Raw genomic sequence first — 22,189 nt, 5'->3', positions numbered from 1 at the left:
ATTTTATAATTTTAAATCCAAAGTGCTGTAATAGAGACAAAAAGCGTTACTGAATAGGAGTTGAGTTGTACATGCCAGACCATCCTGGGACATTACTTCGTCAACACAAAAGTTGAGATGTTAAGACTGATTCAGTTAAAAGGCTTGTGAAATTAGATTTTACACAATACACTCACAATGGCAGCATCCTTTTTGTTTAGTCTGTAAAAGAAAAAACAACGAATTAACGAGTATATTCATGGGTTGCATCCTGTACTGCCCACCTGTGTCAAAAATAAATGTAAAAAAATATTTGTAATAGTTTTTTTTAATAAACAACCCCAATAACAGAAACTCTTTTAGGCAAGAGATACAAAAACAGCTTTCTTTCACATGTCCAGGCTATCCCAATTATAACATCTTTACAGTTATCAACTATAAATGTATACATTTGCAAAAAATACAAACAATAACTCCTTTAACATTTCAGCTAAACATCAAACGTGTTTAGGATACCCTATTAAAACCAAAATCGTTCTACTTTTCAACTATAACCCCTCACAATCATAACCATTGCAGTCTCTACCAAAACCTTACAAGGTGGCAAGTAGCAGGCCAACGTATCTGCAGCCACAAATAACATCCTATTTTTACTATTAAATGCTTTCAGTCAGACATGTGAACGGGGAAAACCAATATGCTGTGTTTACTGTAATACAGAACAGTCCAGGCAAAAGGATCAAATACCAGTGCTGATCATATCAATGACTATATGGGCTTCTTGGAACCTTCCGACAAAGATCAACAAATTAGGCATATTAAAAGGTAATTTTATTTCATTAGGTACAAATAAGTATTCGACACTGGTTATGCCATAAAAATGAAAATGTACTACTATCGTCAACTTAGTATTTTGCAATATGACAAGATTTTCTCACTCGCAAAATGGGTTTGCATAAACAAGATTTGAAGCAGTTGTGAATATTTTTTTTTTTAGAAGTTCCACTTTAATGGTATTAGTAGATACCTCATTGATACAATACCACATTAATGAGGTATTGTCATTTAAAAATAAATAGAATTTAAAAACAATTTGGCAGAAAACATCCCGACCCCATTCAATAAAACAATCCCCTATCAGTAAAGAGGGGGTGGCAGTAAGTGTAGCAGTGTTTGTGTTCCCACTACAGGAACTCTTCAAGTATTGATGTAAGAATTGTCTTCTGAATGCTGTGCTCCAACCTTCAAATTGTCACGTTTACGTAATCGTAACGTTTCACCAAATAAGATTCAAGGCCAAAAGATCAGTTGCTAACTTAGTTTCCTGGAAATACTGCTTCCGGGTTTAAATTCTTAGTGTGACTGGCACCACTTAATTGTTTCACAAGAAATGTTTTGGGGTTATCATGAAATTAATTAAAAACAAAGCATTTTTTTACAACATTTATAAGACTTCAACTACATCACAACTTCTCAGAATCCTGGCATCTCTAAAGATGTGGGGTAAAAACTATTTGTTTCCACAATCTCATATGCCACCAATGGCAGATAACCTCCATATAATGTTGTTTGCACCGATGTGTTACAAGGGTCTGATGCTTATTCAGAGTCCAGAATCAACCGAATGGGAACATAAAAAAATGAACAGATGAGGGCCTTTCAGCAGGCTCAACTCCAAATCAGATTGAATCAATGGGGCATATGCTAGAAAAGGGCATGAGGGTAAAAAACAACTAACAGAGGGGCAAGATTTACTTTCAGTTCTTTAGGGTGCGTGTGTACATGTGTCAGTATGTCTGAAAACAGGTAGCCAACTACTCTGCTGCTTCCTTGCTCTGCTCGGTTGGCTGTCCAGTAGCGGTTTCCACATTTTTAGAGGCCTGGGACAGAGGATAAAAGAGGGATTCATTGAAAACAGAAAAAATATCTACTTAATATCGTTTCAACACTGTCATGTCAAATACCTTCTTTTTCTTCTTCTTTTGTGTCTTGCGACTGGCCGAGCTCTGTAGTAGAGTCTGGAGGAAATAAATAAATAGTTTGCGATCAATCAAGAAATGTCTTCTTTGAAACAGAGCTGGCAGAGGTGGTAAAAAACATATCAAAATCACAAGATGCTGTCTCGCTATTACTTATTTAAAGTGCAAGCACCTGGTAATTAAAGTAATTCTAAGTGTAATACGAAGAGCCTTTCATGTGGCCGGGGGCTGTAGCCTTGCTTACCCTCAGCTCTGCATCCTGCACCTCATGCTCTGACCTGTACAGCTCTGGCTCAAACGGTCCACAGGTGATTCTATGGGGACCGTTAGCCATCAGCAACACTGTGAACTTAAACTGGGCCACAAACTCTCCTGAGGGACACAATGAAATGTTTTAGAGACAGAGACAAAATGACATGTTTTTAGAGACAGAAACACAAGGAACAGCAAAAGACACATATAGAGACTGACCTTCCTTCTCGTTGAGTACGCTGAAAGGCTGCAGCAGCTCGTGCTTGGCACATTCTACCACTCCCAGGCGTGCTTTGGCTTCATCCTCAAATGCCCTGAAAACAGGACAGGGAAAGTCCACACCTGTTAGTTGACATCTCCACTGGAATTCTAAGCACCTGACACTCAGTATCAGAGAGATTGTTGATGGAGAATAGTACTACCTGTTATGGTAGGAGTATAGTCTTCATAAGGGCTTGGTTATAACATGCCGATGACATTCATTATTTAACAAAAACCTAAAAAGCTCTATGGGCAATTATGGCCAATTTGTATCACCCATGGCTTGACAGTCTCTCTGACACTTGCTAAACACCTTCCATTTGTTAAACGTCCTACCGGAGATTGAAGGGCATAGCGTCGAAGCGTCGCTCCACCTCGCTGAAGAACATGCGAGAGGTCTTCATCTTCAGCCCATACTGCTTACTGGGGTCCCTCTTGTAAATGGTGGTCCTCTGGCCTCCATCCCTGGCCTAAGGGCATGAAAACATCAGCATTGGACCATGACATTTTTCCATAGAAGAAATGAATAAGACTTCTACGGGTCTTCTCAAGAGAGTTTAGAATCAGGGTAATACTGCCCTTTTCCATCCATGTTATTGCATTGGGCCAGCAGGACAAAACTCACCTTCCCCTCTCCGGTGCTGATCAGAACATCAACAGCATAGACCTCGTGCACCTCAAACTCCGCTTTCTCGTGGTCTTTTCTGTGCCAAGAAAGGCATCAAGAATATCTAATCAGAGCAGCTCGCCAAAAACCCCTTATCAATTATCATTCCAGGGACTCTATTTTCTGCTGGCTTCAAGTATTGAACACATTTCTGTTAGAAACCAAGCCAGTGCTTTCTTTGCTTGACAGTAGAATGAATAAACAAACATTAATACAATAAATAAAACAAGAATTTCTTGTATTGCCCAAAAGGTAAAACTATCTTGTGTGATAGCTAGTAGAACTGTCATAAAGAAATTAACTGAGAAGGCTAAAGACAGAAAATCCAGTAGTGTTCACTTAGCATCTTGCACCAAAGTAGATGCTTTGAGAGTAAGTCTTACTAACATGGACCTTGTATAACATGCTAAAGCTAAGAAACCATTCTTGCAATGTGTTCTGCATTTAAGCACTATTCCTTACACAAGGGATTGGACACTAAATGTACCTTTGCTGGTCAGTGGGATTCTGAATGATTGTTTTCTCTCCATCGATAATGTGTTGCTTCAGCTGATGAGATAACATACCTTAAACAAAAAGATACAAACCATTATAACAGTTCACTCACACATTTGATTTGAGTCACAGAACAGGTAAACTTCATAAAACTGTGGATGAACTCTCAGACCCTTGAATCAAAGTCAACTTTCAGGGCAACTCTGACTGTCTGTCACTCACCCTCGATGGCTGTGCACTTAAATGACTTAGCGATGTTGTTCCAAGCCTCTGTCACCTGTGAGTTCTGGTTGCCAGGCTTCACCAGACGCAACGCTGCCTCCGCACACAAGTGAGCTGCCATGATCACGTCAGCTTTCCTCCCGGTCACTGGAGCCTCCTTCAGGTACAGGGGAAAGGTCAAAGTTTGAAGACTGTTGCAATCATTTCTAGTTGTATGGTCACACAAGGTCATCATGAATACATACCTTGGTAGCTCCCACAATAAAGCTGTGAGCCACATTCGAGATGAAGCCATCAACATGCACGCCAAGATCACTGCAAATATGAAGTGGACAGAGATGAAAAGGAAAGGAGAAATGCGATAAGCCATAAGGAAAATTGCATAGACACTGTTGTTCAAAAGGAGGTAGATGACATCTTTAACTACATTTAAAAAGGACAAAATGTCAGTCATGTTGTGCTTCCAAAGATAAACAGGACACGCTCCAAGACTAAGTTTGGTTATTACTTTGACCATGATCACTTACAACGACGCTACAGAGGTTTAATGTATTCCAAAGACAGCATTAACAACTTAATTGCCATAGGGAGGAACAGACACAGGTTTTTATTATAGTAGTGAACTTGATTACTTTCCAACAGATTCAGAGAGCATCATTTAACCATCTAGCTGGCTCCTTAATATAAAACATTCATAATATTCCAAATAGTGAGTATATTCATGGGGGAAAAAAAGGAAAGGGAGAGTCAACATATAGATGACAACAAAAGCAGAAATCCGACAACTACGATTAAGAGGCTTGTTCAACTTGGCAAAAACCACAGTGAATATGCAACACCAATGACAGAGGAACTAGAGTTGTAATCTAATCCTGATTTCTAGTTTGCCACATGACAGACAGACATACAGGCGCACACACAGACACACAGAAACAAAGATGTTGAGTGGACTACAGCACACGAGGCAACAGACAAGAGGGTGTAAGACGACACACTCGGGAGACCAGAGACAAAGTGAGCGGAAGGGGGGTGGGTGTAACGTTACTGTAGTCGGAGGTTCCTACATTTTGACCAGGTCCCCATCTTTAAGTATGTAGTCGGGGTCACTCTTCAGGGGAGAGAAGTGGCAAACACAGTTATTGACTGAGACGCTGGTGGGGAAGGCAATGCCTGGAAAAAGGAAGAGAGAACCACCAAATCTTCAATTGAATAATCTGTAGTTTGAGAGATCTGACTGATGTCAATTAATGTCCTCTTTTGGACCCATATTGCTCTTCATAGTTCTGCCCTCTCACTGGCACATTTCAGCTACTCATCCCACAGTCAGGCCTATTGTGAACTTTTGGGACAGACACAGCAGACTACCTACACAATATAAACAGTTCATTAGGGCTACCAGCAAATACAGAGCCTGGCCAAAGTTTTCAAACACTTCACCAATTGTCTTCTTTCACTGAACTACAAATGTTACATTTGAAAATGTGGTTTTATATTTGTAAGAAAAGAAGTGCAATAAGTGTTACATACATATTCAATTTCAGCACATTGATATTTGGTACAGACAACTTCCATTGAAATGTAAGCTTTACACAGCGTAAGCACAATTGTGTCCCGTTTTTATTGGCACATTTGCTTAAGGTTGCTTTGGCCTTGTGCTTAGGATCACTGTCCTGATGAATTTCCTCCCCAGATTCAGTGGTTTTTTGCAGACAGAAGGAGGTTCTCTTGCAGTATTTCCCTGTATTTTGCTCAATGTGTTCTTAAATTCCAAGTCCCTGCTGATGAACAGCATCCCGACAGCATGATGTTGCCACCACTACTTCAACATACTGATGGTTAGTGGAAGCATGGGCAGTGTTCAAATAGAATCAGGAACAAAATAAAAATAATGCATTAAATGCATTGTTTATTATGCTAAATTATTTTATTAGAGAATCTGTTTCAAAATGTGTATTTGTGTTCTTTCCAAAGTGTTTAGTAAGTACAGAATTAAACTATAATTTTCCAAGTGCAATTCCAAACCAGAAAGAATGCAAAATGGAAAGTATGTAGGCTACTAAGCTTACAGGAAGTAGTGGGGTTTCTGGAAAACAAAGCATCCATCGGCACATATGTTTTTAGGTACTTTGTTCCAAGTATTCACAAACAACTATAACCGAGGAATAACTTCATCTTTTGCTCAATTGTCAATTATTATCATTTGCTCACTTGTCAACTGACATTCTCATTATCAATGTGAATGTCAGTTAACATTCACATTATCAACTGACATTCATGTTGGTAATGTGAATGTCAGTTGTAGCACTGTTTATATGTATATAATTTATATACTATACATAGTATATGTAAAGTATACTATACATTTTTGTACACACACTAATGACTGATGATATTATCCAACTTATATACGGTTGTTAAAGTTAGCTTACAATTGGCTAATCTTGTGTAATGTGATTGTTATTTTAAAAAGCTTAATTTGCTAGCAAGGGAAAACCAAGAAGCTCTTTACAGGGAAGAGAAATGCTGCACGGTGATGTGGAAATTACAGCAACAAAAGTATGTTTCAAATGTAATGGTCTGTAAGCGCTCTGTATTCTCAAATACTAGACAGTATGCTCCTCTGGAAGTTCTCAGAACAGCACATATAAGAATGAGGGAACGCAACTACGCATTTTGAAACACAGCCAAAGTTGACCCCTAGGTTTCCTTCAAAAATAGAACAAGATTCTAGAAGGAAATATAAATTAAAAAAAGTGGACAATGGGTTCAATGCGGTTTGCTACGTTCCACGTTGTTTTGTGCTGTGGGTGAGTGGCTGTTCGTGTGGTGGTGAGTGGCTGTTCGTGTGGTGAGTGGCTGTTCATGTGGTGGTGAGTGGCTGTTCGTGTGGTGGTGACTGGCTGTTCGTGTGGTGGTGAGTGGCTGTTCGTGTGGTGGTGAGTGGCTGTTCGTGTGGTGAGTGGCTGTTTGTTAACAGGTGCCGGCAGTTGCAGTGACGAGATGGCCGTGGCTACCAGACATCCAAAGCAGGGGGGGACGACTAGCGCTAGGCCACTCCAGCTCATGTTATTTGTTTGTGCTTTAACTTATACACCACTTAAGATTGTTTGTTTTCTGCTGTCAAATTGTGTTCTTGTGCTACTTGTTTATCTCCTGTCTGCTACATGTTTATGTGTAACCCAACAGAAGTGTCAGATAAGATACTCTGGGGTTTACATATGCCTGTAAATAACCACTGTTATATACATTAGGTTAGATACTAGCGGGTGTCACCCTTGGTTTTATGTAGCAAGTAGGTAGTAGGTGCGAAAGCTTAGAGAGTGACAGGCAGGTAAGGGGCAGGATAGATCACCTTTCTTTGATTTGACCCTGCTGGTTAGGCCCTTCTCCTCTACCCCCATTGAGTGTTACTGTGTTTTATGTATACATGTACAATGATAATTTCAAAACAATCTCCATGGGGCAACCATTCTCTTGGTGTCCGCCCTGTTTATTCACGTTGCTGCACATGCACTATACAGCACGCTACTCGTGTGCGCCTTGACACGAGCTGTTGCGCCCGCCCACGAGCTATATGTTACCATCGGGGAGGTTGGGAGCGTAAAACAGTCCCATATACAAATGTGACTCGCACTCCCATACAGGACAGAGATTAAAGACATAGTGCCCAATAACATGCCCCTGGGATATGACTTACATAATTAAAACCTGCAGATGTCCCAAGACCTCGGTCAGTGAGCACTGAAGCAACATAAGTACAGGTGAGAGAAAAAACCTTGTTGCTGTTCATTTTGCACAAGCGAGCATTTAAGTGACCATATATATATATAAAAGTGAGCATTCAAATGGAACAATTATAATGCCTTACATTTTATGAATGATGCCCAGTTGTTGCTGATGAGAAGCATCCCCACAGCATGATGCTGCTAGGGGATGTGCGTATGTCTTGCTGTTAGTCTTTTTGAGAAACAGCTTCTTTCTTTCCACCCTTCAGGTTTATGCAGAGCTCTTGACCCGTGCACCATGACTCCACTTGGAGCCACTGAACTTTGGGGCGCCTTCAAAGTGATTGTGAGCGAATGTAGCTTCTCTCTCTTAATTTTGAAGGACAGACATTCTTGGTAGTGTCTGTGTGCTGTAATGCAGCTTCTACCTCCCAATTATCCCAACAGTGCTCACTGGGATATCTAAACACTTAATAACCAGTATAGACGTGATATTATTTTGAACCATTTTCCAAATGTATACATTTGTATTATCTTAATTTCTAACTTCTGTAGAATGCTATTCGGTTTAAATTTTTTTTTTAACATTCACAGCCTAACCAATGATGTTTTAACAGAATATAATATTTATATACAGTATATTTATATACAAAAAATTACATTATTTCATTATTCCACAGGTGAAGACCAACAGTAAGGTAAATGTAAACTGTGAGATTGAATTCTGACAAATGAGTAAAACAGGCTGTGAAAAAAGAATTATTTGCCGTTCATCCTCTTTCAATCAAAATGTTCACAAAAACTGAATCTTTAATTCAAGTAAAATTATTGGGGGAAAAAAAATGAAATTAAGGTTTTTCTCAAACATGAGTGCCACAATTATTGGCACCCCCAGAAATGTTTTTGAGTAAAATCTGACTGTACATATTCCCATTCATATTCTGCATGTTAAAGTTCACCTGAGTGATTAGGAAAATTTTTGTGGAAAGCCATGACTTCCTGTTTCACTGGGGTATAATTTACATGGTAATCCATAACTATGGAAAAGACCAGAGAATACAGTAATGATGTGCTACAAAAGGTTGTTTAGCCACACAAAACTGGCAAATGGCCATGCCAATTGGTGTTTGAGTATGTAATTAAAATAAAACTGACATTTTGATAGCTACACCTTCCTCCTTCCATGACTTTTCCTAAATAGTTGTATATAATGTTGTGCCGTTGTCCAAATTCAAAATTCACAAACAGAAAACTATTTAGAGACTTTACCTGTTTCTTTTCTACCATTTTCTGACATAATCCGCCAAAAGCACTCGTCACTTAACATTGGTACACAGGCAGCTGCTAATGGAACCCAGGCACTAATCACCCATTACTGAATGAAATATGTCTATGGATGAATGTGCAATACTCCCAGATGAATGATCAGAGCCTTGGTTGAATTTGAATTAACTCAAAAATGAAATACAGGATTTCCATGACCATTCAACTGTTCAATTAGGCTATTACTGAAACATAATACAAACGATATAGGTTACTTGACAATTCAACATACAGTCGTGCTCAAGTTTGCATACCCTTGGAGAATTGGTAATGTATGTACCATTTGTAAAGGAAACGTGTGAGCTGGCAAAATATGTTTTATTTCTTATGGGATTCACATTCAACTGTAGTTCATAACAGAACGGTACAATCATAAAACAAAACATGGCAACAAAGAAAACAAAATTAACTGACCCCTGTTCTAAAGTCTGCATACCCCTCGTTCTTAATACTGTGTATTGCCCCCTTTAGCATCAATAACATCGTGCAGTCTTTTGTAATAGTTGTACATGAGGGCCCAAATTTTTGCAGGTGGTATAGCTGCCCATTCGTCTTAGTTGCCTCCAGATCACACAAAGTCTTTGGTCGTCTTGCATGTACCGCACATTTGAGATCTCCCCAGAGTGGCTCGATGATATTAAGGTCAGGAGACTGATGGCCACTCAAGATCCTTCAATTTTTTCTGCTGTAACCACTGGAGGGTCAACTTGGCCTTGTGCTTAGGGTCATTGTCGTGCTGGAAAGTCCAAGAGCGTCCCACGCACAGCTTTCGTGCAGAAGAAGGCAAACTGTCTGTCAGTATTTTCTGATAACAAGCTGCATTTATCTTGCCATACATTTTCACATGATTCCCTGTGCCTTTAGAGCTCACACAACCCCAAAACATCAGTGAGCCAACACCATGCTTCACAGTGGGGATGGTATTCTTTTCACTATAGGCCTTGTTGACCCCTCTGCAAACATAGCGCTTTTGGTTGTGACCATAAAGCTCCATTTTGATCTTATCACTCCTAATGGGTGTGCCAGAAGCTGTGAAGCGTGTCAAGGTGTTATTGGGCATAATGTAACCAGGCTTTTTTGTGGCATATGCACAGTGAAGGCTTTCTGGCAACTCGACCATGCAGCTCATTTTTGTTCAAGTATCGTCGTATTGTGCTCCTTGAAACAACCACACAGTCTTTTTCCAGAGCAACCTGTATTTCTCCTGAGGTTACCTGTGGCTATTTCTTTGTATCCCAAACAATTCTTCTGGCAGTTTTGGCTGAAATCTTTCTTGGTCTACCTGACCTTGGCTTGGTAACAAGAGATCCCTGAATGTTCCACTTCGTAATAAGTAATTGAACACTACTGACTGGCATTTGCAAGGCTTTGGATATCTTTTTATATCCTTTTCCATCTGAATAAAGTTCCATTACCTTGTTATGCAGGTCTTTTGACAGTTATTTTCTGCACCCAAAGGCTCAGTATCTAGCCTGCTCAGTGCATCCACGTTAGAACTAACAAACTCATTGACTACTTATACACAGACACAAATTGCAATTTAAAAAGCCACAGGTGTGGGAAATTCACCTTCAATTGCCATTTTCACCTGTGTCTCACCTTTTGTGTCTGTAACAAGGCCAAGCATTCAAGGGTGTGTAACCTATTGATCTGGGCCATTTGGGCGATTTCTGTTATCATTATGATTTAAAAAGGAGCCATACAACTATGTAATAATAAATGGCTTCATATGATCACTATCCTTAAATAAAAGTTTTTTTGCATGATCAGTCATATTTTCAAATGCATTCTCTAAATTAGCATAGTCACAGATCGATGAAAGTCTGTGTTGTTTTTTTTATTCTGATCTGGCTCTCTGTCTCCATTGGGTTCTCTCAAACAACGTGATAATAAATGGCTTCCTATGATCACTATCCTTAAATAAAATAGTTTTTTTTGCATGATCAGTCATATTTTCAAATGCATTCTCTAAATTAGCATAGTCACAGATCGATGAAAGTCTGTGTTGTTTTTTTTATTCTGATCTGGCTCTCTGTCTCCATTGGGTTCTCTCAAACAACGTGATAATAAATGGCTTCCTATGATCACTATCCTTAAATAAAATAGTTTTTTTTTGCATGATCAGTCATATTTTCAAATGCATTCTCTAAATTAGCATAGTCACAGATCGATGAAAGTCTGTGTTGTTTTTTTATTCTGATCTGGCTCTCTGTCTCCATTGGGTTCTCTCAAACAACGTGATAATAAATGGCTTCCTATGATCACTATCCTTAAATAAAATAGTTTTTTTTGCATGATCAGTCATATTTTCAAATGCATTCTCTAAATTAGCATAGTCACAGATCGATGAAAGTCTGTGTTGTTTTTTTATTCTGATCTGGCTCTCTGTCTCCATTGGGTTCTCTCAAACAACGTGATAATAAATGGCTTCCTATGATCACACATGGTTTTGCATGATCAGTCATATTTTCTAAATCAATGCCAGAATTTCACAATTTCTGCCAGGGTATGCAAACTTATGAGCACAACTGTATGTATCACGTTAGCATTTTTCAATAAGAGATTCAGCTTGTTGTGTAAGCTAATTCATCAAATGTAAATCGAAAATTTAAATCGAAATATTCACAAAACGAAATACCAACAATATTCTTTACCAATCACCAACAAACGTATTACACGTTACTGGTTTTATTAGGAGAGAAAGAGAAACACAATATAACACTTCCTATCATCTCTGAATTCTCTCCTGCTTATTTTACAAACGTATTACGCTAAATAATTATTCAGTAAACGATATACCAACGATAATCTTTACCAATCACTGTAGTGTAATGAAAGATGTGTTTTGGAAGGTTTGTGAAGGTGCCGGTGTTGTCTGGTGTCTCAACTCAGTGGGACATCCTAATCTCATACCAATGGGCCGATTTGTTTCCTGACAGGAACGGACATAGATGGTCGGGGACAAAGTACCCTATCCGCTCAGATGTACCAGGTGTGAGGATGGACAAATCAACAAAGTAGAATTAAGACTTTATTTGGACTAACTGCACTGATGTTTGGTCTTTTAATGTGTCTCAAAAAGGGAAAAACTGTACATGCTGTACATGTTATGTATCGTTTTTTACAGGTAAATGTTTATCTGTCTAGTTTTGGATGGTGCTAATTGAATATATGTAAATGTGTGAATGCCGGTTTCTTTGTTTTAGCCAAGATAAGGTAATCCTTTTATAGATGCAATGGGGGAGTTTGGAATCGGTCTTTCTTGGTGGGATGAACAGGGAAGCTTGACTTGGTTCTTGGAGTCCATCTTTAACAGCAGCTCCTAGTACAGCTTTGTGCTATACTGTCTTAAATACTTATGGTACACTTAGTAGACAAGTTGGGAGGACGTTGAATCATTTTGGTATGTAACTATGTTTTGTATTGTAACTTTATTACTCGATTGGAATATATTGTATTACTTTGGAATATAGATTACTATGGCATTCCTCGTTCGTCTTTATACACAAGTTCGTAGGGCTACTGGTAATTACATACACATAAGTAAGTCTAAGTGACCAGACTTGGTATTCCTGGATTTCCAAAGCAGTCTAGTTAGGTCAAGGTACACACGATATTGTCTAGTCATCCCTGAGTCGTGGGCATATTAACCTTCTGTTAGCCCCACATGCCATTTTACTGTATGGTTCTTGTTAAATGACCTACACCTTATGGGCGCTTATGATAACTGATATAGGCACACACCCATATATAAATCAAAGTGACCAGACTGATCATCCCAGACTGAGTTCCGGGTTGCTACGCGATCCCTTGTTTTCTGTATTTGACTGATGAGGAGCAGTGAGGATAGCATAGGCTGTGAAACACATGATCTTTAAAATGCTTGGCTTGTGATGAAAGATTAGCTACCTTTTCTAAGAACTTCTAGCATATCATGGTCATTTATGATTGCGTATGTTTACAAACAATATGGAGTCAGATTATTGGATATTAAATTATCACATAGGTCATAGATTCTCATTTTCATACATTTTCCTACCTGTCCACTCGGTAGCATTCTAAGGGGTTTACCTTTATCCCCCATACTACATCACCACATACCAATTCAACAAACATACTAGGCTACTAGTTACTGTTTTTATTAGTAGAAAGAGAAACAAAATATCACACTTCCTAAGATCTCTCTTTGAACTTCCTCTGCTTATTTTACTGAAGATTCACATTCTACAAATGAATTAGGGTAAATCATCATTATTCACAAAATTACTGTTCAATATTTTATCGAACAGTCAAATTTGTTATTCATGTATGTCACAGTGTGGTAGGAAAGGAGACCAGGTGCAGGATGAACGGTGAAACAAGGGTTCACTAAGCCAAAAAGCGTAATGCCTAATACAAACAATGAAGGCTGAAACGGCTAGAACTGAGACAAAGGAACAAGCGCACTAGGCGAGAAAAACAATGAACACACACGGACAACTAGCTGACAATACTCTACAAGGGCAGTTATAGGCTGTAGTAGTGAGGCTCCGGTATTTGTAATGGTGGGAAGTCCGGGGTGATGTGATAAGGAACAGGTGTGCGTAATGATGGGAAGTCTGGGGTGTTCCGTGAATGCAGTGCTAGCAGTCGGAGGAATCGACGGTGGTGGCTAACAGTGTAATGTACCGCTATTCATGCATATATCCTCTGATTATTCCTAACTGGTCAATAATATTTCTTATACTTTATCAAAATGAGATCCAAATGATTGAGCTAAATTCTAATTGATTTATCTTTTAATAATTTAAGTGTTGTGTAGTTTTTATGTTGTACATTTGTAGGGCCAAATAAACTAAAGATACTATAGCCTGTGTTCTTAGAAATAATCGTTCTTCGTATTCTCAATAGTTTGTTTTCGTATGATAAGACCTTCCATACAAACACATTCCTGTATTCTTCAAATTCATTAAATATAAAAAAAAAATCTGCAATTCATTATTTCTTTTTTTTTTTACACTATTCTATATAGTTTGATGACGGCCCAGTAGATGAACTGATGCTCTGGCTGGATGGTGATGCTGCGGAGGAGGAAACTGTGTATGCTAATTGGGACGATTCGTATGCTAAAGACGTCAAATGGCGTTCGGCCCAGGCGCATACTGGGGGTCTGACAGGCCTGGCGGTTCTAGTGTTAGAGCAACTGGAGATGTTACCAATCGTCCTGCAAGAGGACATGTCTATATTGACCCAACACACAGTAAGGCGGATGGTTCGCGTGGGGCCAAATAATCTCCAAGGATCACAGCTGGAGAATTGCAGATGTTAGTTGGGGCTTGGCGTCAGAAAGTCTCTACAAGTACGATCAGATGACACTCACATACCACATATTGTTTGGGAGGGTCTTTGTAAAAATAAAAAAGGCTTTTCTGTCATCAACCAACAAACTCAAGCGCAGACAGTTAGCCTAATGTTACCGGAACATTCAATGGGACTGGGCTCCATGGTCAGATGTGACCAAAATATAGGTTTTTGGAAACAAACAGAGGTATGTTTGTTGTAGACATAAAGATAGCCATGCAAAAAAGTTAATCATCCCCACTGTGAAGTATGGTGGTGGATCTTTGAAATTGTGAAGCCGTTTTTCTTCCAACTGCCCTGGACAACTTGTTACAATACATAGTGCCATGGATTCCATCAAGTACAGCAGATATTAAATCAAAACCTCACTGCCTCTGCCAGGAAACTAAAACAGGGCTGTGGTTGGATCTTCCAGCAGGACAATGATCCAAAGCACACCTCAAAATCAACACAAAAATGGTTCACTGACCACAGAATCAAGGTTTGGCCATGGCCATTCCAGTCCCCTGACCTAAACCCCATAGAAAACATGTGGGATGAGCTGAAGAGGAGAGTCCTTAAGCATGGACCTCAGACTCTGAAGGATCTGGAGAGATTCTGTATGGGGTAATGGTCTCAGATCCCTTGCCATGTGTTCTCCAACCTTATTACACATTTATAGGTCCAGATTCATAGCTATTATTTTGGCTAAGGGAGGTTACACAAAGTTTTAAATGAAAGGTGCCAATAATTGTGGCACACATGCATTTGAGAAAAATATTTGTTTTATAGTATTAATTTAACTTTAAATTGTTTTACTTTAATTAAAGATTATTATCTGTTAATATTTTGAATGAAAGATCAAGAGGATAAACAATACAGATTTTATTCCCCAGACTGTTTTGTTCAGATTTACCAAGATTGCCAATATTAGTGTAGGACACTGCATGAGCAAAACAACACAGCCATAGGGAGAAGCTACATTTTCAAAAGTTTTGAGAAGTCAAATAAATTGTCAACAAAGAAATGGACTCTTGAATAAAAAATGTTTTTAAGAAAGTTGTTTCATTAACTAAACAATGGCTAAATGAACTAGCAAACCCTAGATTCAGAGAAAGGGAAAAATCTGTCAACAACACCCCTTATTTAGAACATTCAACATGTCACATTCTACACTGTACCTCAACTTTTTGAATTAAGTGTGGTGTGACCTTTATGCCAGCAGTACACAGGAGGGACAGAACATTTTTGGGGTGGTTCTTTTATTTTTAAATTCAAATTCTTGTCTGAAAAATATTGCCAGAATCAACTTACATTTTTAAATTACGTTACTTTTGCACATTTAATTGCAGCAGCCTAGCATGTAAAGCATTTTAGCAATTATTATGCTGGCATTCTAATCTTCTTTGTGTATTCTGAAACCGTACAAAAGGGTGCATAAAATAACAATTTAACTGTTCTACCATGTTAGCAAGGACATTTTATTTGAGAGTTGGCTACTCAATAGCACAAGTGTATGTGCTTAAGAGATTGCTTATGAGAACTGTTATTTTTCAATAAGCCAATATAATAAGTTGGTCATTATTAAGATGTTTGCATTATGAAAGATTGTCATACAATTTGAAGCAAAACGGGCATTTTCTATTGACAAACTTTGGTAAAACTCTAGATACAATTTGATTATTTATGGTTTTTAATATTTTGGAAGCCAGCCTTTCCTCCACCCCAGTCCTTTACCTTTTTTCAATTCTTTTTCCTTTCTGAAGACCTTGCCAGTTTCTGCCATTATGTAGGCATCTCCCTTCTCACAGAGGCTGAGTACAGACACCCCTGATTTGGCTGCTTCAATGACCACGCACAGTGCCTCTGGATAAAAGGAGAAAGGGCAGTGGAATAGTGGAAAAGTGTGAGACAGATATTAGCTTAAAATGTTCAAGACCATATAAACATTGAATCACAACATGCATTCTTCATCATACTAGCTAGTACCTAGAAATTCTGCTATACCCCGGTCAATTAGTTACACTGCTATTCAGGGAACTACAGACAGTAACCTACAATGTTTGGCTGATATGAAAACAAAAAATGCATCTAATGACATTGGCTAACTTGGTTTGCTATATCCCCAAAACAGTAAACTATTACCTTGGTCAACTAAGTAGGCGGTCACTGTAAATCATTTTGGTGGTTAGTGCATATGTACACGCCTGTTAGCTAGAGTACAGTTATAACTACCTACCTAGCTAACTAACGTTCCGTTTAACAACACCAGCGGATACAATTGTTAACTAACCCATATCGGCTACCCTAATAAGCTAATGTCTTGGCGTAACCTGACAAATACTGTTCTGTGACCAATTATGCTTGCTAGACTGTAACGTCAGAGACAGAAAACTACAGTACAGTAAGGTTAGGCCAGGGCCCATTTCAATTCCACCGCCCACTCGTTTCAAACATGACTACTACTGTAGCTAGCATTTCAAAGAAGCACATGGCTGTTAGTATGTGCGCTACCGACAGTAGAAACGAGTAACTGTTAGGCTGGTAATGTCTCGAAAGAGCAGGACCCTCATTTCAACACACAGATCGGACACTTACGGTTGGCGATGTCACCCCCCATTTTGTACTTGGTGACAACCAAGTCCTCAGCTATGGTCTGCTCTTGTTCTTCGTTGTCAGACATCTTGACAGCGACTCGCTATACAACCCTCTTGACGATGTATCGAGTACCAAAACCGCCAGATACACTTCGAAGCTTTTTGTCCTTCTCTGCGCGCTAGACCGAATTGTGAAGCAAGCTTCTCTCTCACAACAGTGGAATTGAGTTGGTCTTCAAAATAAAAGACCTAGATTAAATATTACGCAAACTGATGCAAACACTGATGCTGAATATTACGCGAATTATACAAAAACTAAACAAAAGATACATACTGGTTAAATCGACTTAACAAATTTGTTGGAATTAAGGGTCCTTTAACTTTAGGGTTTTTCAAGTTGACTTTCACATTCAGATGCTTTTGTATGGAATTATGAGGGTTTTGTAACTTCCTTGCTATCCTATATAATTCAACCTCTTAAAAGCCTATTATTCATCTACAAGTCTCAAAATGACACCAAACGCCTCCGCCACTCAAAAGGGAACACTTGAGGGCAGAAAACAGTTGTTCTCTTTTAGTTGGTCAGTGTCACAACGGGAACGCGCTTGCGTACCTCTCTGTTTGGCAGATCTCATGTCTGGCTTTTAGCTTATTAGAGCTCTTCTCAGATCGACCTTTCTGTATTATAACTTTTTTATTCGAATATTTTGCGATACTGGATTTTTGATTGAGCTGTAAGCATAATCATCTAGATTGAAACAAAAAAGGCTTGAAATGTTTCACTTTATGTGCCACCAGCAAAATCTGTGACCCCTGGTAATTCAAAAATTGTCCCTCTTAATAATTAAACATACATTCTTTGGCTTTGCAAGTGTCATACACTACCAATTGAACTATACAGTCAATAGTGAATGTTCCAAAAATATACAGTGTATATCTTCATAAAATAAACAAGTTGATCTTTAGGCAATGTATAAACCCTCATTTCCCTGAAGGAAGGAATGAGGTACAACAGAAGCTTTCACCACATACACAGATTATGCACTGCAAGGCAGCTGTAGCAATTGGTTGATGTAGTGCGTATCAGTTATGAATGCATCGACCCCTGTGTTGAGATTTTTTTTTTAACCACTGAATGGGATGAGCAGGGGTTTTTTGCCAAGCATTTTTTGGTATGTACACAGTACTTGTACATTTAATCTATCTAAAAATTATATTACAGCATGAATTGAATATTCTCTTTAATTCAGTTTTGTGTAGGCTTCAGTGCTAGAATCCTGCTTGAGCATACTGTTGAAATATACACTGTATGTTAAAAAATGAAGGTAATGTTAGTTCTGTAAGCGTAATAATGAAAAGAGAGGCATGAGCAATTGTAGCTATGTTGACTGCTGCCAACACAAAAAAATCCCCACCCAGTTAATTTCCTTTAAAATGGTGGAAGCCCTCAATATCAACAATTAGCTGATCATTTCAAAGAATCTCAAACATTATGCAAAACAAATGTATTTATAAAATAGGTCACAAAAAGGTTACACACATTTTTTTCAACAAGAAAATATCATAGAAAAATACAATATACAAATGCACCTTTAGTTCTTATAAGTAAACACATACAAAGCTTGTGATCAGGCTATTTCTACTAGTGTCTCTGATACTCACAGTGTACAGAAATGAACATCCCAAAGCTTATTTGTTATTATGGCGGAAACATTATCAATGTAGAAATTATCAATGTAACTGACACATTAAGATAACAAACTGGCACACAAAGAAATATAACAAGTCTTCAATGTTTTTGATTTTTGGATAGTTTCCTCCCCTTCCCGGGTCCTTCATAGATTTAAATGCAGATGGAACAGCTACAGTCATGTGAAAAACTAAGTACACCCCCCACAAAGCTTTACTTTTTTTGTACATATTTGGACTTGGATAGGTGAGCTGAAGACCAACCACATTCATTGATAAAATTACACACATCACACCAAGAAGAAACATTATTAATGCCCATGAGTCTGGGAGTGGTTTCAAAGCAATTAATTCCACTGCCCGACAGATCATTTGGAAATGGAAAAAATCTAAGGAATAGTGTTTTCTGTAGAGATGCGTTAAAGGTGGAGTTGTTTGGCTGCAATGCAAAACATCATGCCTGGCACAAACAAAACACTGCATTTGAATAGAAGAACATCATACCAACTGTAAGGCATGGAGGTGGTGGCATTATGGTTTGGGACTGCTTTGCTGTGTCGGGCCGGGCTTACTTGCCATCATTGCATCCCCCATTAGTTCTAAATTGTATCAGAGAATTATTGAGGACAATGTGGGGCCATCTGTCAAAAAGCTGAAGCTGAACCGAGCATGGATCTTGCAACGCAAAAATTATCCAAAACATACAAGCACAGCTTCAACAGAATGGCTCAAAAATATGAAATTGAGGGTTATAAATGCTTTGGGGAACTTGAGGCAGGTTTTGCAAGCAAGAAATATGATTAAGCAATAATGTAAAAAACACTGGTCAAAAAAATCCTTTCAGCAATGTTTGAGACTGACAGTTACAAGAAACAGGTACATGAAGTGAAACACCAGCTATTAATGCTAGCAGTGTACTTATTTTTCCTGAAGTATAAAATTGCATTAATGTAGATTTTGGATGAGTAAATACATGTAAACATATAATCTTTCAGTGTAATTTAGGTGACCTTTAGCTGTCTATAGTTTTGAAATGAAGATTACCAATTTTGTGGGGAAAAAAACACTTTCCAGGGAGTGTACTTATTTTTTCATAGGCTGCTATCTTCTTTAGTGGTCATGAGTGAGGTCCACTCCTCTACGTGGTCACAGTGGTAGGCTTCAGGAATAATCTGCTCTGCCAGTAGTCTGGATTGTCAAATGAGCGATCTCCACTGCCGGGCTCCCCCACCTCGACCACTGCACGCACCTTCACAAATGTTCTCATCCCTGAGTGCTGTACCCCCACTGCACCCTCGTCACCTCCCTGCAAATTCTCATACTCCACTGGGTCCCCAGCCCCAGGGGCAGCCAGGGAATCCATGTCCTCGTACTCGTCCGCCTCCTGCCCCCTTCTTCCCAGCATCCTCAGACCCTCCTGGCCTTGCAGAGCCTTTCGTAGCTTGGGCTGCCTGTTAGTGTACTGATAGTCATCGTCATCAACGTATTCTTCAATGTATTCACCTTCCTCCATCTTTTCCTCCATGTCACCTCCCATCGGCCGTTTGGGTATAGCTCCAGGAAGAGGGACATCTTGTGCTGGGGGATCATCTGGCCTTACATTTCGAATGTCCATGTATTCATACTCAACATCATTAGAGCCACGTTCCTCCTCACACGATTCGGGAAATTCATAGTCCTGTTGTTCTTCATTCTTGGTTTTTCCTTCCCTGTTCGCCTCAGCTGAAGGCCTGAGCCCTGTGCACTCTGTGTACTCAGTGTCTGGAGATGGCAGAGAGCTGCGTTGCCTCTTGTCCATCTTCAGCCACTGAGAACCATCTTTGGTGTGCCCAAGCTGTGGTCTGGGGGAGAGAGACCTCATGCACGCCTGCTTGTTCATATACTCATATTCCTCACAGGCACTGCTGTGGTCCTCTGAGTGTCCAACTGGGTTTGAGGGGAAGTGGCACATCCTCCCATAAGGCAGGTTGACTCTGGAGGTAGAGAGGTGTGTCTCTGTGGAGACACATTTTGAACAAACTAAGTAGATGTTCAGAGTTTTAACAAGGGCCATACACACACATCCATGAACACATCATACAAGAATAGATTATACTTTCGTAGCTTTGTGAACTTTTGCAACTGCTGAAACAGATTTTCTCTGCATATTTGGTTGGTATGTTCGCTTGCATCTATTGTAAATTACCTCTCTCTGGGCTGTCACCTAGTCCAGGGAGCACATATCCATTTTGGTCCTCCTCCCCCTCTGTGTCTGGGGACGGGGTCTCAGATGCCCCCCCTGACATGCTGTCTCTCTGGGACATGTAGGCACTATCCTCCCGATGCCGCTTCTTCCGCAGGCTACCCCCCAAGGAGAAGTCTTCACTCATTTCCAGCTCTACCAATGTGCCATGCCCCTCTGAGCTCTCAGACACGGTGCGGGCAGAGTTGAGGCGAGAGCGGGACACTGACGGCCACACCATCTATACAGAGGAACGGGGGGGGGATAAAACAAGAGTGGTCAACCCCATAGGATGGATATAGGCCAGAAGACATTAAATAATGTGTTAGCATTAGCACATTTACATGTATTTTTTTTTTAACCATGCTACATATCCATAGACTGACCGGAGGGTTATCCAGTCCTGGGGTCATTGGAAGGTATCCAGCTTGACTGCTGTGAACACCCTGAGGGTAATAACAAAAAAGTACAGGACAGTGGTTAGAAAAAAGGCTGTGGCTGAAGGTCTGGCTTTTCTCTGACCCCTTTCCTTTTAAAAGTATCTCTGGAAGCTATAGGTCCAGATACGTCTGTAGCTCAAGCTCTGCATGTGTTTATTGTCTGTACACATCATTGCAGTTCAGAAATATGAGGCAGAGACACTGGCTGCATCATCTTGATGAAATTGTGGAAGAACCCTGAAGGGGTGAGATATGTAGTGAGTGAGTGCCAGTAGCACCAAGCCACGTAAACACAATAGAGAATAAACATGTGCAGAACATGATGTACACATGCACAGAAGCTTCCAGATCTGTAGTGTCCAAAAATACTTTGAGTTAGTTATCTTTGAGTTAGTTTACAGAGAAATGTCAGGTCTGGCAGATCCAACTGTCTCATCTCCTGCCCTTCTGCAACACTTTTATTTTATCATAGGTACAAAATGTAAGAATGCATTGAAGTGGGATGTAAATCAAGTGATATAGTGTGTTCCTCAGAGGAGTCCTCACCCTGTGGCTGTCCATTCGTGAAAGTCGTGAGAAACTTCTGGCCTGAGACAGGTTGAGAGGGGGTGTGTCCATGTCGTCTCTTAGCCCCTCCTCATCCTGGAACCCTAATCCCATGTCTATGTCCCCCAGCTCAGTGCCCCGACGGGAAGACTCATCTGAGGGGGAGTCCACCAGGCTGGGGTTTCCCTGGTGGATAGAGGAAGAAGAAAACATTGACTTCAGTCATCATCATCAGGCATCATTATCACTAACCACAGCGTCCTTGTAATAAACTGATATTTGGATGAGCAAGAGTAACTGTCAAGCAACTGGCAGAATCTTAAGACTGAAATTACTTGTGTTTGGGATTGAGCTCCAAAAATCTTTGGATATGAAAATAATGAGGGAAGGAGGTGCCACTCACGAGGAAAGACACACTGTGCTTGTGTAACAGTGATTAATCCCAGCTGGGCCTAATCAGGCGTGATTGTGTTT

General features: G+C 39.7%; 2 protein-coding genes across 2 annotated transcripts in view; both read right to left on the bottom strand.

The window, feature by feature from the left end:
• Nucleotides 1–792: 792 nt before the first annotated feature.
• pa2g4a (proliferation-associated 2G4, a) lies at nt 793–17,072 on the bottom strand. Its single transcript, XM_010881614.3, has 12 exons — nt 16,821–17,072; nt 15,960–16,088; nt 4,920–5,025; nt 4,101–4,170; nt 3,856–4,012; nt 3,626–3,704; nt 3,097–3,175; nt 2,808–2,941; nt 2,430–2,524; nt 2,203–2,330; nt 1,944–1,997; nt 793–1,859 (listed from the first exon to the last, which is right to left on the bottom strand). Exons 1-12 carry the CDS (start codon nt 16,903–16,905, stop codon nt 1,794–1,796), a joined length of 1,182 nt encoding a protein of 393 aa, XP_010879916.2. The 5' UTR covers nt 16,906–17,072; the 3' UTR covers nt 793–1,793.
• A 1,024-nt stretch (nt 17,073–18,096) lies between these two features.
• LOC105017227 (receptor tyrosine-protein kinase erbB-3) overlaps nt 18,097–22,189 on the bottom strand; it is a 29,955-nt gene continuing 25,862 nt past the window's right edge. The window contains exons 26-29 of the mRNA XM_029114074.2: nt 21,716–21,901; nt 21,116–21,175; nt 20,694–20,970; nt 18,097–20,503 (exon numbers count right to left, since the gene is read on the bottom strand). Coding sequence (XP_028969907.2) covers nt 19,647–20,503; nt 20,694–20,970; nt 21,116–21,175; nt 21,716–21,901 — 1,380 coding nt within the window. The 3' untranslated portion in view covers nt 18,097–19,646. The remainder of the gene's footprint in view (nt 20,504–20,693; nt 20,971–21,115; nt 21,176–21,715; nt 21,902–22,189) is intronic.

This window comes from Esox lucius, chromosome 17, assembly GCF_011004845.1.
Source record: "Esox lucius isolate fEsoLuc1 chromosome 17, fEsoLuc1.pri, whole genome shotgun sequence".
NCBI lineage: Eukaryota > Metazoa > Chordata > Actinopteri > Esociformes > Esocidae > Esox > Esox lucius.
The sequence above is the reverse complement of the archived record's forward strand: the minus strand, read 5'-3'. Positions and strand labels throughout refer to the sequence as shown.

Excerpts from the sequence above, each read along its gene's own strand:
- pa2g4a (XM_010881614.3), bottom strand. The coding sequence starts at position 16,905 with ATGTCTGACAACGAAGAACAAGAGCAGACCATAGCTGAGGACTTGGTT. Across the intron at positions 2,525-2,807 it reads GCTATGCCCTTCAATCTCCG|GGCATTTGAGGATGAAGCCA; the intron begins GTAGGACGTTTA and ends TCCTGTTTTCAG. Across the intron at positions 2,331-2,429 it reads CGTACTCAACGAGAAGGAAG|GAGAGTTTGTGGCCCAGTTT; the intron begins GTCAGTCTCTAT and ends TGTGTCCCTCAG.